This window comes from Aegilops tauschii, chromosome 3, assembly GCF_002575655.3.
Source record: "Aegilops tauschii subsp. strangulata cultivar AL8/78 chromosome 3, Aet v6.0, whole genome shotgun sequence".
In the NCBI taxonomy this organism is placed as follows: domain Eukaryota; kingdom Viridiplantae; phylum Streptophyta; class Magnoliopsida; order Poales; family Poaceae; genus Aegilops; species Aegilops tauschii.
This window is the reverse complement of record NC_053037.3, coordinates 553,306,055-553,323,647: the sequence shown is the minus strand read 5'-3', so window position 1 is coordinate 553,323,647 and position 17,593 is coordinate 553,306,055. Positions and strand designations below refer to the sequence as shown.

The 17,593-nt window shown below is 44.6% G+C and overlaps 1 protein-coding gene across 1 annotated transcript; it reads left to right on the top strand.

Moving 5' to 3' along the window:
* The first annotated feature begins 690 nt into the window (after positions 1–690).
* LOC109772127 (uncharacterized) lies at positions 691–11,619 on the top strand. The gene is made up of 8 exons (XM_045235150.2): positions 691–1,082; positions 2,039–2,176; positions 2,633–2,880; positions 8,748–8,837; positions 8,932–9,085; positions 9,640–9,779; positions 9,886–9,921; positions 10,495–11,619. The coding sequence occupies exons 2-8, from the start codon at positions 2,101–2,103 to the stop codon at positions 11,173–11,175; spliced, it is 1,425 nt and encodes a 474-aa protein (XP_045091085.1). The 5' UTR covers positions 691–1,082; positions 2,039–2,100; the 3' UTR covers positions 11,176–11,619.
* The last annotated feature ends 5,974 nt before the right edge of the window (positions 11,620–17,593 follow it).

Here is a 17,593-nt window from a genome sequence, read left to right as displayed (position 1 = left end):
CCCCCCTCATCGTCTTAATTCCCCTTCAACCTCCACCCCATGCCACAAAAGAAAAAGTATGACATAGCCCCGCTAAGAGTGGGATGGAGAGATGGGAAGGGGGAGGAGCCTCTAACCTTGCTAGGACTCTGATTAGCGCACTAGTCCGAGTAGGGGAAGGGAACTCTAGGGTTTATTGACGAAGATACAGGGGAGGAGGGGATGGGCACGTATGAAAGGTGGGGGTGGAAGGGAAAGAGAAGATAGCGTTTTGGCTTTTTTGAAAGGGAGAAACGTCCATTACCGCTCGGCGAGCTGGGGTGGTGGGTGGGAAGGCGCATATATGATTGCAGTGAGGTGTGACTTGTGAGATGGACGGTGATGGTTCATCTCGTGATGCGGCAGTCGTGTGCAAGGGATGATGAGAGGGGCGAACGGTGGACCATAGACGACCACCGTTTTTGGTGTGCCCTTGTGGGTTGCTTAGCTGTGCATTGTCGCGCTCGCTTCGCGCTTTCCGAGGCTTGCTGGGCGTGCCATGTGTACACACTATTCCGCCAAAAAGAAAGGCGGCAGTAAACTCACTGACTTGTGGGCACCACTCCCCCACAACGATCACACAGCCCAGGGCAAGTCTCAAAAGTTCAGAAAAACGCCGAAAGACAGCACAGCACGGCACAGGTCAGCAGCAGCCCGGCACCGAGAACCGGTGGCCGTCCACCGTTCAGTTTCAGCAGCCCCCTCCCCCTCCCCTGGCACGCGGACCCCGCCGCCCCCGCCCCGCTCCCACCCTCCGCGAGCCCCCCGTGGCGTCGCCGCCGCACGGGACGAGCCACGCCCGCCCTTTCTCTCGCGTCACTGCAGCCGTCCGTCCCAGCCACAGCGCCTCCCCCGCCCACCGCCGCGGCCCGCGACCAGCAACGGACGCCTCTCCCTGCCAAAAGGCCAAAAATTTCCCCCTCCCCTCTCCCCTTCCACGCTCCAGTCTCCTCCTAGTCTCCCACACACCCATCCCCTCCCCCGTCCCCTGAATCTCGAGCCAATAAACCCTAGAATTCCCCCTCCCCCGCCCCCCTCGATGCGCTGACCTGAATCCTAGCAAGGTCAGGCCCTACTCCCCGCCGCCCCTCCTCCCCTCCTGCGCTCTCAACCCCTGTGTGATGCTCTGTGGTGCCGCAGTTGCTTTGGGCTGTTGCTCTGCTTTAGGCGGCGCTGCTTGGTTTGCTGCCGGCAGGGGGCGGCGCCTCCGCCTCCCTGGGTGGTCTTCCCTCGGGGAATTTCCCCATTCGATTGGTGTTGCGGAGGCCGCCGGGATCCCGAAGGGCTCCTCTTTTCTTCTTTTCTCTAGTTTTGCAGCGGTTCGTGAATGGTGTATGTGTTGATTTAGAGCGACGAAGATGGGATTTTTCTCTTCTGATTGTCGGTGCGCTAGTGTAGTCTAGTGACAGCCTTTTGCTGCTGCTGCTGCTGATTTCCATCCCAGCGAGAAAGCTGCAGCTTTTTCTTTACGGCCATACCTACCTAGTTCTGTGTCATATTGGGGACTGGGAGTGTGATCTTGAAAAGATCACATTTTACCCCGACACTCTTTGGAGGGTCTCTACATGTGTTTGAGCAATCAATGCTGGTTTGGTGAGATAATCAGGAGCCTTAAAGCAGATATATGTGGAATTTTGTTTTCCTTTCCCTTTTACTTGTTGTCTTGTTGTATAGATGCTTAGAACCTGCCTTGCTGTGCACTGGTACTGTTGCAGATAACTTATAGGGACTCCTTTATTTGTTACCCGGTGGTATAGTTTGCGACACAAGATATTTAAAAAGTTTCTGTTTATCTGCTGTATCATTTAGAAGTGGGTGTCCCCCAAAGATTTCACAGCACACTTCTTCAATGCTAAATTCTTTTATGGACTGTATTTATGGCTTAAAAGCAAATTATGTATAAGGGGAAGGAATGTGTCCTGCTTTTATCATTGGCACACATCACTTATAATTTGTTGATTTTTAATATATTGCTTAATAAGGGCCACTAATTTTCCTAATGTTCTTGTGTATTTTGCAGATTTGCGTTTGCATTGCTATGTCATTTGGGAGTTTCTCATAGAACAAGCCCGGTTACATAAGATGAGCACAGGATTCAGCGCAGAGATCTTTGTGCAGAAGCTTGCGAAGCTTAATATTGCACAACAGAGTATAGAGAGTATCCTTACTTTCATCCAGCGTTAACTTAGAGGTTTCTTTTCTGCATGTGCTTTAGTGTAAATGTGGCCCAACTAGAGTTTCACACAGAAGAGGCTGAGTTCAGTTTTTACATTTCTCTAGTTGCTCTTGGCACAACACGCAAACAGCAGAGATTAATCATTTTCATCATACTTTGTCAGTTGACTTATTCATTCAACTCATTGGCTTCTATAGTTTGGGAAGCAAAAAATCAGAGAAGACAGCTTATGGAAAATGTTAGTATTGACTGCGTTGTTAGTTGTTACTTTTAGCATTTCAGATCACTGTGGCAGTAGACCTTTTGCATTGAACTGATAACTTCCTGAGCTGTGTACGAATAGAAATATTTTGCTCAAGATTTGTCTATGCAATTATTAGCTCACTGCACAGCTTGACAATTTTGCTCAAATCTACTGTTATGCTTAACAAAAAAAAGCTTTATCACACTGGTGCATCTTCCATCATCGTTGTTGCCAGGAAGTTGTTGACATATGGAATAAAGATTTTCACTCAGCTCCTCAAGAGAGAAAGATATCTTTGCTGTACCTTGCAAATGATATTATGCAGAATAGTAAGAAGGATGGCATGAGATATATACATGAGTTCTTGAAGGTCATCGCTGCTGCCTTAGATGACCTGTTCACCAATGGTGATGATTTTGGACGAAATGTTGTAAAAAGACTGGTACGTGAAACTTACTCATGTTTTTATTATCTCATATTGTAGTTGGCGTGTGTCTTTTAGGGCAAGGCTGATAGGTGAAACTTATTGATGGTTATATACAGAAGCACTTAAAAGCTCACATCTATTAATATGATACCATATCATATTAAATGATGTACTAGTATGTGTCATGCATGGCAATAAATAAGGTCACTATAATACCAAGCTATGATACCATATCATGTTAAATGATGTACTAGTATATGATACTTTCCATCATGATCAGCCTTATGTCATATTAGTTGCTTTTACTGATTGTTAAGTTTAGCAATCTAGTCTATTTTTTGGTGCATGAAACTGATATGCATGCAATAGGCAATCACTAATTGTTTCCTCTTCTAAAATGTAAATCTGAAGGCTTGAGTTGCTTTTAGTCAATCCATCAGTTGAGTTTAACAAAAGATCAGACTGATTAGTTGCCTTTTTTTGTCGAGCTAGTTTTCTAATTTCTAAAGTTACCATCTGTCAGCATACATCGGTATTACTTTCATGTTCACCGTTTTCCTATCATATATAAAATTTTACTAGGGGAAGAAGTCTTGTTTGTGGATGGCGGGTCAGATTATGAGATTTTTTATTTGCGGGGATCAACCAGTTAACCTACCTTACAACACATATCCATTGTTCTGTAATTGGTATGACCTCTCGAGCACTCCTAGCTACACATACAAGGGAGGGCCCAGGTGACAACAGGTGTGCTGCTATTGTCACATGGTGACTACCGTTTCCTTGTGCGTGCACTGGACTGGGCTTGCATGCCAGCCTTGAGCTATGAGTAGGGGCAGAGCCCCTTCTGTTTAAGACACTGAGAAATACTTAGCAACCAAGAACATATGAGAGAAGCTATTCTTCCTCCTTCAGCACCCTATCCTCTTTCCCTTACTCCTTGAGATCTCTAGTTAGATGGATGTTACAATCTGGTATCAGAGCTAGTAGTTCTCCTGGAGAAGCCATGGTACCGGAGAAAGCAAGCTGCCATGATCATCCCCATGGAGGAGCAAATCGATGAGTGAAGGACAAGGACAAGTTCGAGAACCTCTGGAGGTCAGCAGCGGCTAACCTTTGTATGTTGGCGGACATACTGCGAGAGCAGGTGGGGAAAACCACGCTACATGCAAATCTTGTGACCTCGGCTGCTGCAAGGGAGATAACAGTGGTGCACGCTGCTCATCACATGCTCGACACTGGCTCCAAGAACCACGAGCCTATGGCCATGTCGAGTTCAACAACACCGGGGTACTTGGCTCATGGGGTTACCACCACTCATATGTCACTTCCTATCAACTTCTTTTGTACCTGGCCCGAGTGGAGATCCAGAGCACATGTGTTCACCTCGTACACCTGATTCCAGTTGGTCTCTTCTCAAACTGGATTTCCCACATTCAACGGTAATAGTCGTGAATTCTGGAGGAACGAATGTGAGAAATACTTTATTGTGTATGGCTTTCAGCCTGAGCTATGGGTTTGAAATTCCACCCTTCACTTCGTTGGTAACATGACTCGATTGCTACAACTTCGTGAATCAAAGAGTCGCGAGTTCACTTAGGAGGCCATGTTCGTGGCTCTCCGCACCAATTTTTTACCGCTAGCAGTTCAAGCACATAACCATCAGTTTAACACCCTTTGGCGGACGAGAACAATGCTTGAATTCATGAACCACTTTGGGGAGCTCACAGCAAAGATGACATACCGTTTGAGATGGCGTCCCGGAGTGTATGGGCTGACTTACAGTTTGAAGCCATGCTATATGTTGGTCTAATAAAATCACCGATAAAATCAACAATGATCCATAGTATCTCACAAAAAAGGGAGCAGATTCGGCATAAGCACAAACACACAAAGATCAAGACGAAGTAAATGGATACTTGTTGTACACCATCAGTGGAGTGGTGAAATAACATTGGCAATGTTGCACTATTAATTAGTGACTTCTTGGGAGCCAATGACCAGAAGGTGCAGGGTTACAGTGATGTGGTTGAGATGAGTCGTGCCATCGCAAGTGTGAATCTGTGATAAAAATTGTCATGAAGCATCAAGGATTAGCATATGGAAGATTAGATCTATTACGATATGTATGTAGTGGTGGCACAATAGAGGTATTAAAGCCCCCATTTTCAAGCATGTGGTGGGTTTAAGCACCTCTTTTCTCTTTGCCTTTTTAAAACATTCCTTGTATTGTTATCTATTATTATATTCCAAGGGCATTGCTCCTTCATATGTTACATTTGTTGCACACATTGGACATATATAAATATACTACCTCCACTTCACTATATTTGTCCCTAGCTTCGAGATATTCCGATTAGGTTATCCATTAAGGGAGTAAAAAGTGTACATATTTGATGTGATGTCATCATTGTTGCTTAGTTCTTCCTTGGTTTATGCGCATGGTGGGTCGATGACAAATATAGTAAAACAAAGGGAGTAGTAGTTGAACTTAATTAACTTCTCAAAATTCGGATACGCAACACTTGGTTCAACATATTCCCTCTGCCACCAAAGGCGAGCTCTCGCGTTCAATGTAAGTAGGAAAAATCGGTTGTTTTTTAGGGAAAGTCACTTTGTTAATTTACAAACATTGTTCTCAATATTTAGAATCCAAAAGGTGGGGGATTCATCGACCCAATTTCACAAGAATCTAGGCTTCAAAAACCTAGCCAAAGATGCATCCAAACTTGTCATTGTGTCGCCATAGCTCTCGTTGGCGAAGGACAAGATCGAGAAGTTCAGTCCTGCAAAGATCTGTAGAGGACAAAACCTTGTTGAATCATTGCAACGGTAGACCGTTGTGTACGACGAGGTTGGCACTTAGGCCAAGCATATTGACAGGGGCAATACCCCGATCTAGAGAGGTAGTTGCGCCATGATCGCTAGACCAAGCGGACGACCATGCTTGCAGAGGCTGAAAACAAGAAGTTGTTGAAGAAGACAACGCTATTGCCGTCAGTACCCATGGAGAAACACTGACGAACAACACAAACCAACTCGTTTTCCATGAAGGTGTGGGAACAAAAACTTACAAGCTCCCTGGCAACAACGAAGCAAAGCCACCGAGATGAGATTGCAGCCAACGGACTTTTTATGGAGGCAACATTGTTATCCCCGTCGGGGTGATGTAGCCATGACACCAAAATCTAACCAAAATAAAACTTCTTGCGTGCAGACGAGGGACGAGAAGCCCCTCCTGATGTGTCGGGTTGCGCTTGGGTTGTCTGATCTTCATGAATTGGAGGAGGGAAAGAAGCAAAACCAAAAGGAAGAGAGGATAACTAAAAGCCTAGTCGGAAAAGCACAAATCCTGCAACAAACGCCAAACATGTAAGCCTCTGAACCGGAACCCATGTCAACAATGACCGACTTACTATAAATTGGTCAAACTCATTCACAAAAATCCAAAGGAAAAAGAGGACAAGGTAGAGATTCATCCCCAATCCGAAGAGAGGAGTGCTTTTAGTGGCTAGGGAGGACTTGGTACTTCACATGAGTGGTAGCCTTGAATCATCACCATGGCAGGTGGCCATGGATCCCACAAGGGGAAGGTAGGTAGGAGACAAGCTCTCTAATCCCTTATAGTTTTCTAACTTGTCTAACTAAGAGGCGGCGATGTGGTATTTATAGTTTGCCTTGTAACTCTAGGTTTTAGGGGGGCGAAGGCCACTTACAAGTTCGTAGGCCTATTTAAGTTGCACGTATGCAACACTCGGTAGTTTCGGATGAAGGGAGTCTTCACATCGTGTGAGGCGTCCGTTAGTGCCGAGGCCGGCGCTCGGTGGTTCTGGATGGAGCTTGGTGTTCTAGAGTCCTACTTGCTTGGAGGTTCCAGAGTCGTGCTCCGGTAGTATTGGGAAGGTGCGGTGCTTGAGAGGTGCTCTGATGGGTCCGTTGGTTCCGGGGTAAGGGTCTAGTAGTACCGAAGAGCCGAGGCACTTGGGAGGTGTTCTGTCAAATCTGGTAGTTTCGGGCACCTAAAAGTGCATCTCCTCACTTCCTCGTTCACACCTAAGCACACAAAAGGTCCATGTGCTAGGTAGCACATCGTCCTTGGTCATAAAAGTGGAAAGACCTCAAGGAATAGCGCCACCTCATGTTTTATAGCCTTGGCATGTACCCTCATCATTGGTTCACTCGAAGTTTCCTCACTTAGCATGGTGATGTCCGTGGAACCTGGCGTATCACCTCATCATTGGTTCACTCGAAGCTTCCTCACTTAGCATGGTGATGCCCGTGGAACCTAGCGTATCACCTCCCCTCGGCTTCACGGCGCCTGAGGATGGATCTCGAGGACGACACCTATTTGTTCTTCTTCTATCTTGGGTTCATTAGAGAAAATTAAGGAGAAAGCCACACATACAACGGGCTCACTGCTTAGCTAAACTAGGCCCAAAGCATGGCCATTAGGGTTGCAAAGCTCCGTCCTACTAAAGCCCACTAAGCTGAGCTACTAGCACAAAACACATTAATTATAGAGAACAGAGGGAATATATTTGGTTTTCTTGATCAACCGAAGGACGTGGCTGATACGGGACACCGATCCCTAATGGCCATGCCGTTCGAGCCTCAACATCACAACCCAACTCGAGTTCAACACATGCCACGAGGAGCTTCACATATTGACTCTGCCCACAAGCGTCATGGACCATTGCGCCTGCGACTTGGTGTCTCTGACCACAACACATCAGTCAACCAATGCCCAAACGGTTCGACATCATCAATGACAGGCAAGACCACCACAACTGGCCACAGCATGCCATCCTCTCGTGATGCCCAATCACCATTCAGTTGGGATTAATAGAATAATCGCAGGGGTCTCAAATACAACATAACCTCCGTCCTCTGTCGACAGCTATGTCTATTAGTACATGTCATCATTCACATGTAGGGCCACTAGCGGCAACAACTCGTTCCAAATGTTCTGTAAGGTGTAAATCAAAACCACATTGAAACACCTTCTTTCTGACAACTTTGTGGTCTTTTATCTATCAACCATTTCTGGAGTGGGGCTTATCGATGGAGGTAGATTGGATGTTTTTTAGGAGCAAATGAAGTCTAGATTTCCTGGTTGAAAACAAAAATCCTTGTGGACGCGGGCCATGGTCTCAGCCAATCGCAAACACTTTTATAAAGTGGCTCGTGCAACAAACCTCTTGAGCTTAGATCATCTCTTGTTAGTATCTTTTTGTGAAGCATAATCCAAGTGAAGAAATTACACTTTGGTTTTGTTTGTGCATCTTTTATGGCGTTTATGTCAGGTAGGAGCCTGTATATAATTTTGTTGTTAGTATCTTGTGGATCCTATGTTTACCTATAGGCAGTGTGTTGAAGATGATTATTGTTTCACCCGGGACAGGTTGACATGATCTAACAGGCAGAAATTAAAAGGAAAGTACTATGAGGAAACTAACCGAAATGAAATGACCAACAAGGCAAGTAATCAATCTAACAAGAGTTGATCACAGTGAGCCATTGATTTGGAACCATGTAAATTTTACATTTGAAAATTTTGATAGCATGCATCCTATGTTATTCTTGTGTTATATCTGTCCCGGCGAAGTATTGTGGGTAAGAAGCAGAGAAATGGTGTGTGCATGTACATCTCAGATCCCTAGGAGTTTCACTCACTTGGGCATGATGTGCTTTTGCATTTATGTTTGATCCTTCATCTTGCTACTTTGCATAATGTTACACTAGCATATAGTCTCTTCTGGCTCAAATTGTAGCAGTTTAGAGTTAACTATTTTGGGCGAAGTGAGTATGAAATCCCATGACACACCATTTACGCAGGGGCTAGAATTGTGGGCCTGTGGTGTTAAATTATGTAAGTGTTGCAGGTTGACATATGGGAAGATCGCAAGTTGTTTGGCACCCAAGGACAACTCCTAAAGGAAGAATACACCCGCAAATTTAAGGAGCTAAAGTCGGTAAGTAATATTAGTTTCTTTTCACACTCATATCATTCCTCTGTGCCTGTTGCCTGTACTGTGTACAACTTATTGTGGTTCCACACATTTACAGAAAAAACCAGGTGGAGAGCTGGTGGAGAAGGTTATATCGAGCTACAAGCATATGCTGCGGGCACCTGTAGATGAGGCCAAGTTGATGAGAGAATGCAACAGTGCTCTAAGCTTTGTTGACAACCTGAACAAAGAGTACGGAAATTCGTACTTAGGTAAGATGTATAACCATAAGATATTATTTTACATCTCATCTAGTATGATTCTGGCGCTGTGCAAGTGGGTTTCAGTATTATCTTACATTTTCATCTAGCACTTACTATTTAGTATTACCTGGACTTTCAGCGGTACTGTGACACTGCGCGTATTAACCAATGGCCTGCATCGGATGTGGGTTGAGGAATGAGACTTGTATCCGTTTAATTAGTATGTACGGCAATCTGCTGTGCTATGGATAACAGTTCAGTGTTAGCTTCATTGGTGGCCTATGGTTATTTTCCTGAAGATTAGTCAAACCGTTAAATATATGCTGGCACGATCGAATACACTGACTACTTCCACCTTGCCAAGTTGCCATTTCATCTATGACCAGCCCAACCTGTGTGGGTCCAGCTCTGTGCAACTTTACATCCCTAGACTTCAGTAGTAACTTTATAAGGCTGCAGTTAATCAACTAGCTTTGTATTGTCCTTTGCATAGACTACCTGTAGTTATCAGTAGTGTACTATTGTACTGTTGGTAGCTCAAAAATCTTACTGAATATTGTCAGGGAGCAGCAATGGATATAGCTTTGTGGAGGAGCTGAAGGAACAACATAGTATTCTGAGAAACACCATTGAACGATTCAAAATGTCTGAATCACTCAGGGCCACTCTGGTATCTGATTTGAAGGAAGCACTCCATGAGCAGGTGTGTAGAAGTACACGCCTGTATGAAGTTTAAGATCTATTTGATAGAACGATTTATTCGTTGCATGGTCTGCGGCTGCTCCTCCTAATGTTTCTTTTGTTTTCAGGAGTTTAAGACAGAACTTGTCAGACACCAACTTCGGGTATGTTCAACAATGCCTCCCCCCCCCCCCCCCCCCCCCCCTCCCTCTTAAATTATCTGGTTTTGCAGAATTCTGATTACACTACACTTCACTGAAAAGTATTTTGTAAAGAAATGAAAATGTATACCTCATAAAGTAATAGAAATGCTTTACAACGTAAACACATCAATGCATGTCTGTGTCATCAGGTGTTGTGTGCACTAGATTATTATGCTCTGGTTCCTAAATTCCAGCAGCCACTTCCCTGTAAAAAAATGATATATTGGGTGAGTAGTTTTATAGGCTTAAAGGGGAAGTACCGGATGGGTCATTACATGTTTTTCATGTCTTGTATGACTAGAATATTCGTTTGCAAGTATCCGGCATCTTACATGTTTTCTGATAGACAAGTTTCTTCTCATTAAATAATGAAAGTTTAAGTCCCGATGTTGGGTTAAATTGGTATGTTTTGTACTAGGGCTGTGCACAATGGTTTATGCTTGCATTGTTGCTGCGAGGCAGCTGTTTTTGCATGGGCCTTGTGCCCTTATTTGAATAGCAGTACTGTGTACTTACATTTTCCTTATTTACCAGGCAGCTCAGGTCAGATATAGGAAAGCTGATGACCTCTGCCAGAAGCTCGGAATAGATGTACCAAGGCACGAGCCATCTAATGGGGTTGAGAACTCCAGTCTCTCTGAAGTGCCTGCTACTTTTCCCCCAGTTTCAGCTAATGCTAATTCTGTCGAGAAGGGACGGTCGACTGCAGTGATGTATTCACGGGAAGGAGATGGAGGTGAGCCTGAGACCCTCAACGGCGGTTTTTCTTCACGAGCCACCAGGGACAACTTTGAGCAGAAAATAGAAGGGCACCCTCCTGTTACTAAGAGGCAGAAGATAGAGAATGGTATATCTGTTCCTCAGCCTGAAGCACCCCCACCGCCACCCCCACTCCCGTATCCTGATACATTTGAACATCCACCACCACCGCCTCAGTATCCTCCATCACCAGAGTCTAGCCCACCACCACTTCCACCTTCAATGCCGCCCCCAATCCCACCACCACCACCACCTTCTACAGATGCATTTATGCCAGTTCCTGCTCTTCCAATGGGAGGAATGCCATATTTCCCACCGTTTCCTCCACCCGTAAACTATCCCATGATCAACATGCCACCGCCTTTCCCTGGTGCCCCAAACCCTCCTCATCCAGGTTTCCTTGGATTTGGGGGTCCCTTCTATGGCCCGCCTTTCCCCTCGGCCCCCCACCAATGAACAGGAAATGAGAGTAGTTCCCTTATCTGCAGATTAGTAGCGCCAGTCAGCCAGCATATGAGATCGTGGTACATGGAGCTTTGGAAAACTTGCCATAGGTTTCGTTTCATCCTCAAAGGACATATGGTTCGTGATGATTCATCACTGTAAAATGTGTTGTGGAGCTTGGAAAGCTGTCCCAGTGTTGTACATTTTAGCCAGTTAGCCTGATATTAGCTTGCGCAGACAGGTAGTTAAGTCAACTGATCTAGTTGTTCCGAGCTTGGTCATGGAGTCAAAACTATAGATTTCAACATGTTTGGATTCTGTTGCTCTGTCTCTGTCTGCCAGACAAACTCAGAAATTCTGAAAGACAGATGCTTTCTAGCATGACTTGTTGGTAACTTGTTACCTGTGTTCATCGCGCCATCATCATGACAGAGAAATACATAGCTGTTTTTGTGATGTTCATGTTTGGTGCAGGTAATTCCTGTGCTTGGTGCGAGAGGTAACGTTGCTGGTATCTCAACATTGAGTTCTGTCACTTTTCTTCCATGCTGGAATGATGTTGTGCTGTCCTGCATAGTTTTTCCCTGCTTAGTTGCGGTAGGCATGCTCATTTAGTTATGCTGTATTGTATTGTTTTTCCCTGCTTTGTTGTGGTAGGAATGCTTAGCTTCAGTTGCAGCAACTTGGGTGACCGGCGCCTGAATTTTTCCCCCCAGACGCCAATCACCTCCACGTAGCCCCAGCGGTGGGACGGGGCCGGGAGTCGTAAGATTTCCGGGGCCAATTTGACTTAAATCAAACAGGAAAAAAGGCGCCTGGGTAATGGTTGCCCCCAATCATGTCTGCTTTGTTTTTTCTTTTTCTTTTGAGCTCATATGTGGATTACATGCATCCCTCTCAGTTCAGAGCTCCTCGAATGTCGTTTCACCATGGGAAAATATCTGGTGCACCGGAGCTTGTGGTGCTACCGGTGCACAGAACTCACATCGTGCTTTTAAAATGTTTAAAAAATTCTAAAAGATAATTAGCACACTCACACAACATCAATGTAGGTTGTCACAAAATTTCAAGTCAAAATTTGAAACTTAACTCGAAAAAGAAAAATGAAAAATTCAACACTGAATAGTACATAACTCGGGCTTTAGATTTGGCCCATTATCACACTGATGTCAAATTTGTCATTTTGTATCTTCAAAAATATTTCAAATTTTTGTACGAAATTTTGTGACATCATTGACGTTGTGTTAACATGCTAGACTTTTTTTTCCAGATTTTTTTAAAATATTCTATGCCGTCCGGTGGACCGGTAGAGCCACACGTATGGGTGCACCGGATACATTCCCGTTTCACCATGCTCTTTGCGAACTTGGGCTTCTCATTTTTTTTTGAGAGAAAGGCTTTTAGTGCCATACAGATTTCCCCTGAACCAAACACATCAAACTCAACTGCAATAGCTAGCCACATAAAGTCAGTACCGCTCCAAAAAAAAGCCACATAAAGTCAGTTACTCGGGCAGAAACTCTGTTTCCGGTGAATTGAGAAAAGGCTGTAATCATTTACGTACAAAACAGTGCATAATCTATTGGGAACAACTCCATGTGGTTGGCATCGTGCTTCAAGGTCCAATTTTCACTATTGGGATCCTCACGGACCTAGGCCGGTAGTTGAGAACACTATTACTTGCAAAGTGTTATTGTCCATGTGATCGAAAAAATGGCGGCGAAGGAACAATGACCCTCCAATTTTGGTCTCATAAATGTCCCATAGGAGTAAAAAAAAAGATATGTTTTCACAACACATGTACAATATACACAAATTATGTGGGAAAACTTTAATCCGGATTAAATCACACCCCAAGAAAATGAAAACAACAAATTCAGCTATCATACTGCCAAGGCGTCCAATTCACAACAAAATTGGAGTCAACTCCTATCCACACAAGGCGACTAGAGAAAACCTACCTCCACTTGATTTCCACTCGCAAGTCCGTGGATTCGTCTCCCCTACGCCTGCTGCTCTAGCGGTGGCGGGGAGGGGATTCCTAGTGCCCCGGCTTCGGCATAGATAGGTAGGTTTTAGTCTTCGCAGGGGCGACGCTCAGACGAATGATGACACTTCTTCTTTGAGTCAGTCTTCCGGGCTCTAATTATCCCGAAGTTCGCTCGTCGAGGCAGATTAGATGGAGCTCTGACGTAGATTCCTGCTAGCTCTTGGAGCGGCGAGGTTAGGGTTTCTCGTCGTGCATACGCAACGACGAGATTTGGTGTCAGGTTCTTTAGATCGATTCAACGATTCAGCTGCAACGATTGCGGCTTTGGGGCGCTGGTCCTTATAGGCGCGTGCACGAAGACTTCCTGACTGTCATCGACAAGGTCATGCCGGCTCCGGTATGAGTGTGAGGACAACTGCACATCGGCGGATCGTTCTGACGCCGATGATGGTCGTCTGGTGGTCCATGGACCTCGATGTATTTTTTTATAATGTTTGTGGTGCTTTGTACTTCCGTTGAATCTTTAGAATACATATGATCCTTTTCGGAAAAAAAACTCCGATCCACATCATAGTTTATCTTTTGTTTCTCTCGGTATGACTTGATTTTTGAATTGAACTTTTGACACAATAGCCGGGTGTCATGTATATGGGCTTTAGGTAATGTTTTCAACATTGGATGCAATGGGTGCACCAAATACGTTCTCCTCATACATCACATACATTATTCTCTATTCAAGTATATCTGTCTAGACAACTGCACACTCGAAGGCTCGCTCATGGTACTTCTTAAACTCGCATGTTGTAGAATAATCTACTAAGATATTTGGGAGGATGTTGAAATGGATGTGGATGCCTATAAACATGATATTATACACCTAACTTCAAAAGAATCTTGAAGCTGGCAACTGTAGGAAAATTTTATTCAATTTAACCAAAGTTTTATTATGTATAACTTTTTATAAGAAAAATAACCAACTCCAACATGTGTATACAGTTATAGTTTTGCTCACATGTGCTTGCAACAATATTCATTATAAGCGTATAACAAACCATTTCATATGAAATTTAGCAGCATAGTTACATGCCCAATTTTGTCTTACTCACAATAAGAAGTTCGAGTTAAAATCATATGTTGAAGCATGTATTGATGCATATGATACGAATTAAAAATATATAAAAAAGTTTGGTACAAATATTTCATTGTTTATTATGGAGAAGATTATTTGATACGAAGAACCAGCACCACAGTAAAATATATAATTAGTTCTTGAATATTTTAGCTCTCTGAAATTCCTTAATGTCTACAGAACAACTTCTAACTATTATTTAAATTGTAATGAAATTTCTCAAAATTGTGTTTATTTTTCAGGAGTTAATACAATATTTGTATTTCACTTAAATTATTTCTGAAAATACGGCTTTTCTTATAAAAATGCTTCAATTTTTTCACCATGAAGCATCATCTCGCATTGCGCAGTGATATGCTAGTTTTCTTAATTAATTTCCTCATGTCTAGAGTTTGTATATCGCACTTGGCATTCTAACTTGTGCCTAACAATTTTTTTGAAAAATTGTTTTCATTATGTCTTTTTTATTTTTGTTCAAGTTCCAATAACAAATTTATCGAATCTACACATCAATCATAGTTAAACATCAACTAAGCATGAAAACAATTTACATAATCAAAGTGGAACGGTCCCATGGATGGAATCATGGAAAGAACAAGACATGGTCTAAGACAAAAGTGGATGGATTATGATGTGAGGAAAGGAAACACCACAACTAGGCTGAGGAGGTAGGAAATGAATTTCTCCTCGCGAGCTCAAATGCCCCCTCATGAAGAGTAATATAAAAAAGATAGTAAAATAAATAAATAAAAATCAGATGTTTTTTGACGAAAGGACGAACTGTCTACACATGTACAAATTTTCGTGAAGACAATTTGTACATGAGGGGGCATTTGAGGTCCATTGTATCTTCTTGGGCAGTGAACCCGGGGGAGGTGGCGGCGGCGGCCGAGCCGGTCATGATGATGTCGTCCATGTCGGCCTCCGTCGCGTCGGGGTCGCCGAGATGCGACGAGGAGGCTTGTGAGAAGAGCAGCGCGCCACGGCGTAGAGGTGGCGTCGGGGAGGATGCGTAGGCCGGGGTGAGTAGGTGTACGGGGGGTACTGGACGCCGGCGAACGCAGGTGAGGGCGTGCGCTGGGCCGGGTGGCCATGTCGAAAGGTGATGTTGGGGTTGAACCCGCCGTGTGCGTCGCCGTCGGTGTATCCAGGCGAGGGCGTGCACCCTGTTGGGGAACGTAGTATTTCAAAAAATTTCCTACGATCACGCAAGATCTATCTAGGAGAAGCATAGAAACGAGCGGGGAGAGTGTGTCCACGTACCCTCGTAAACCGAAAGCGGAAGCGTTAAGTAATGCGGTTGATGTAGTCGAACGTCTTCGCGATCCAACCGATCAAGTACCGAACTCACGACACCTTCGCGATCTGCACACGTTCAGCTCGGTGACGTCCCTCGAACTCTAGATCCAGCTGAGGTCGAGGGAGAGTTCCGTCAGCACAACAGCGTGGTGACGGTGATGATGAAGTTACCGGTGCAGGGCTTCGCCTAAGCACTACGACGACATGACCGAGGTGTAAAACAATGGAGGGGGGCACCGCACACGGCTAAAGATCAACTTGTGTGTCTATGGGGTGCCCCCCTCCCCCGTATATAAAGGAGGGGAGGAGGAGGCCGGCCGGCCACAAGGGGAGTGCCCAAGGGGGGGAATCCTAATCCAAGTAGGAATAGGTTCACCCTTTTCCTAGTCCAACTAGGAGAAGAAGGAAGGAGAGGGAGAGGGAGAGGGAAAGAGGGGCCGCGCCCCCTTCCCCTAGTCCTATTCGGACTCCCCTTGGGGAGGGGGCGCCACCTCTTGGCTGCGGCCCTCTCTCTCCTCTAAGGCCCACTAAGGCCCATAACTTCCCGGGTGGGTTCCGGTAACCCTCCGGCACTCCGGTTTTACCCGAAACTCTCTGGAACACTTCCGGTGTCCGAACAACATGGTCCAATATATCAATATTTATGTCTCGACCATTTCGAGACTCCTCGTCATGTCTGTGATCACATTCGGGACTCCGAACAACCTTCGGTACATCAAATCACATAAACTCATAATACCAATCGTCATCGAACGTTAAGCGTGCGGACCCTACGGGTTCGAGAACTATGTAGACATGACCGAGACACCACTCCGGTCAACCAATAGCGGAACCTGGATGCTCATATTGGCTCCTACATATTCTACGAAGATCTTTATCGGTCAAACCGCACAATAACATACGTTGTTCCCTTTGTCATCGGTATGTTACTTGCCCGAGATTCGATCGTCGGTATCACCATACCTAGTTCAATCTCGTTACCGGCAAGTCTCTTTACTCGTTCCGTAATGCATCATCCCGCAACTAACTCATTAGTCACATTGCTTGCAAGGCTTATACTGATGTGCATTACCGAGAGGGCCCAGTGATACCTCTTCGACAATCGGAGTGATAAATCCTAATCTCGATCTACGCCAACTCAACAAACACCATCGGAGACACCTGTAGAGCATCTTTATAATCACCCAGTTACATTGTGATGTTTGATAGCACACTAAGTGTTCCTCCGGTATTCGGGAGTTGCATAATCTCATAGTCAGAGGAACATGTATAAGTCATGATGAAAGCAATAGCAATAAACTAAACGATCATAGTGCTGAGCTAACGGATGGGTCTTGTCCATCACATCATTCTCTAATGATGTGATCCCGTTCATCAAAGGACAAGACATGTCTATGGCTAGGAAACATAGCCATCTTTGATAAACAAGCTAGCCAAGTAGAGGCATACTAGGGACACTCTGTTTGTCTATGTATTCACACATGTACTAAGTTTCCAGTTAATACAATTCTAGCATGAATAATAAACATTTATCATGATATAAGGAAATGTAAAAAACAACTTTATTATTGCCTCTAGGGCACATTTCCTTCAGTCTCCCACTTGCACTAGAGTCAATAATCTAGATTACATAGTAATGATTCTAACACCCATGGAGTCTTGGTGCTGATCATGTTTTGCTCGTGAGAGAGGCTTAGTCAACGGGTTTGCAATATTCAGATCCGTATGTATCTTGCAAATCTCTATGTCCCCTTCCTAAGCTTGATGACGGATGGAATTGAAGCGTCTCTTGATGTGCTTGGTCTTCTTGTGAAATCTGGATTCCTTTGCCAAGGCAATTGCACCAGTATTGTCACAAAAGATTTTCATTGGACCCGATGCACCAGGTATGACACCTAGATCGGATATGAACTCCTTCATTCGCTGCTTCCGAAGCAGCTATGTACTCCGCTTCACACGTAGATCCCGCCACGACGCTCTGTTTGGAACTGTACCAACTGACAGCTCCACCA

Bases quoted from the DNA above. Each gene is read 5' to 3' on its own strand.
- LOC109772127 (XM_045235150.2), top strand. From the start codon at position 2,101: ATGAGCACAGGATTCAGCGCAGAGATCTTTGTGCAGAAGCTTGCGAAG. The intron at 9,086-9,639 runs GTAAGATGTATA...GAATATTGTCAG, and splicing joins GTACGGAAATTCGTACTTAG to GGAGCAGCAATGGATATAGC. The intron at 9,922-10,494 runs GTATGTTCAACA...CTTATTTACCAG, and splicing joins TTGTCAGACACCAACTTCGG to GCAGCTCAGGTCAGATATAG.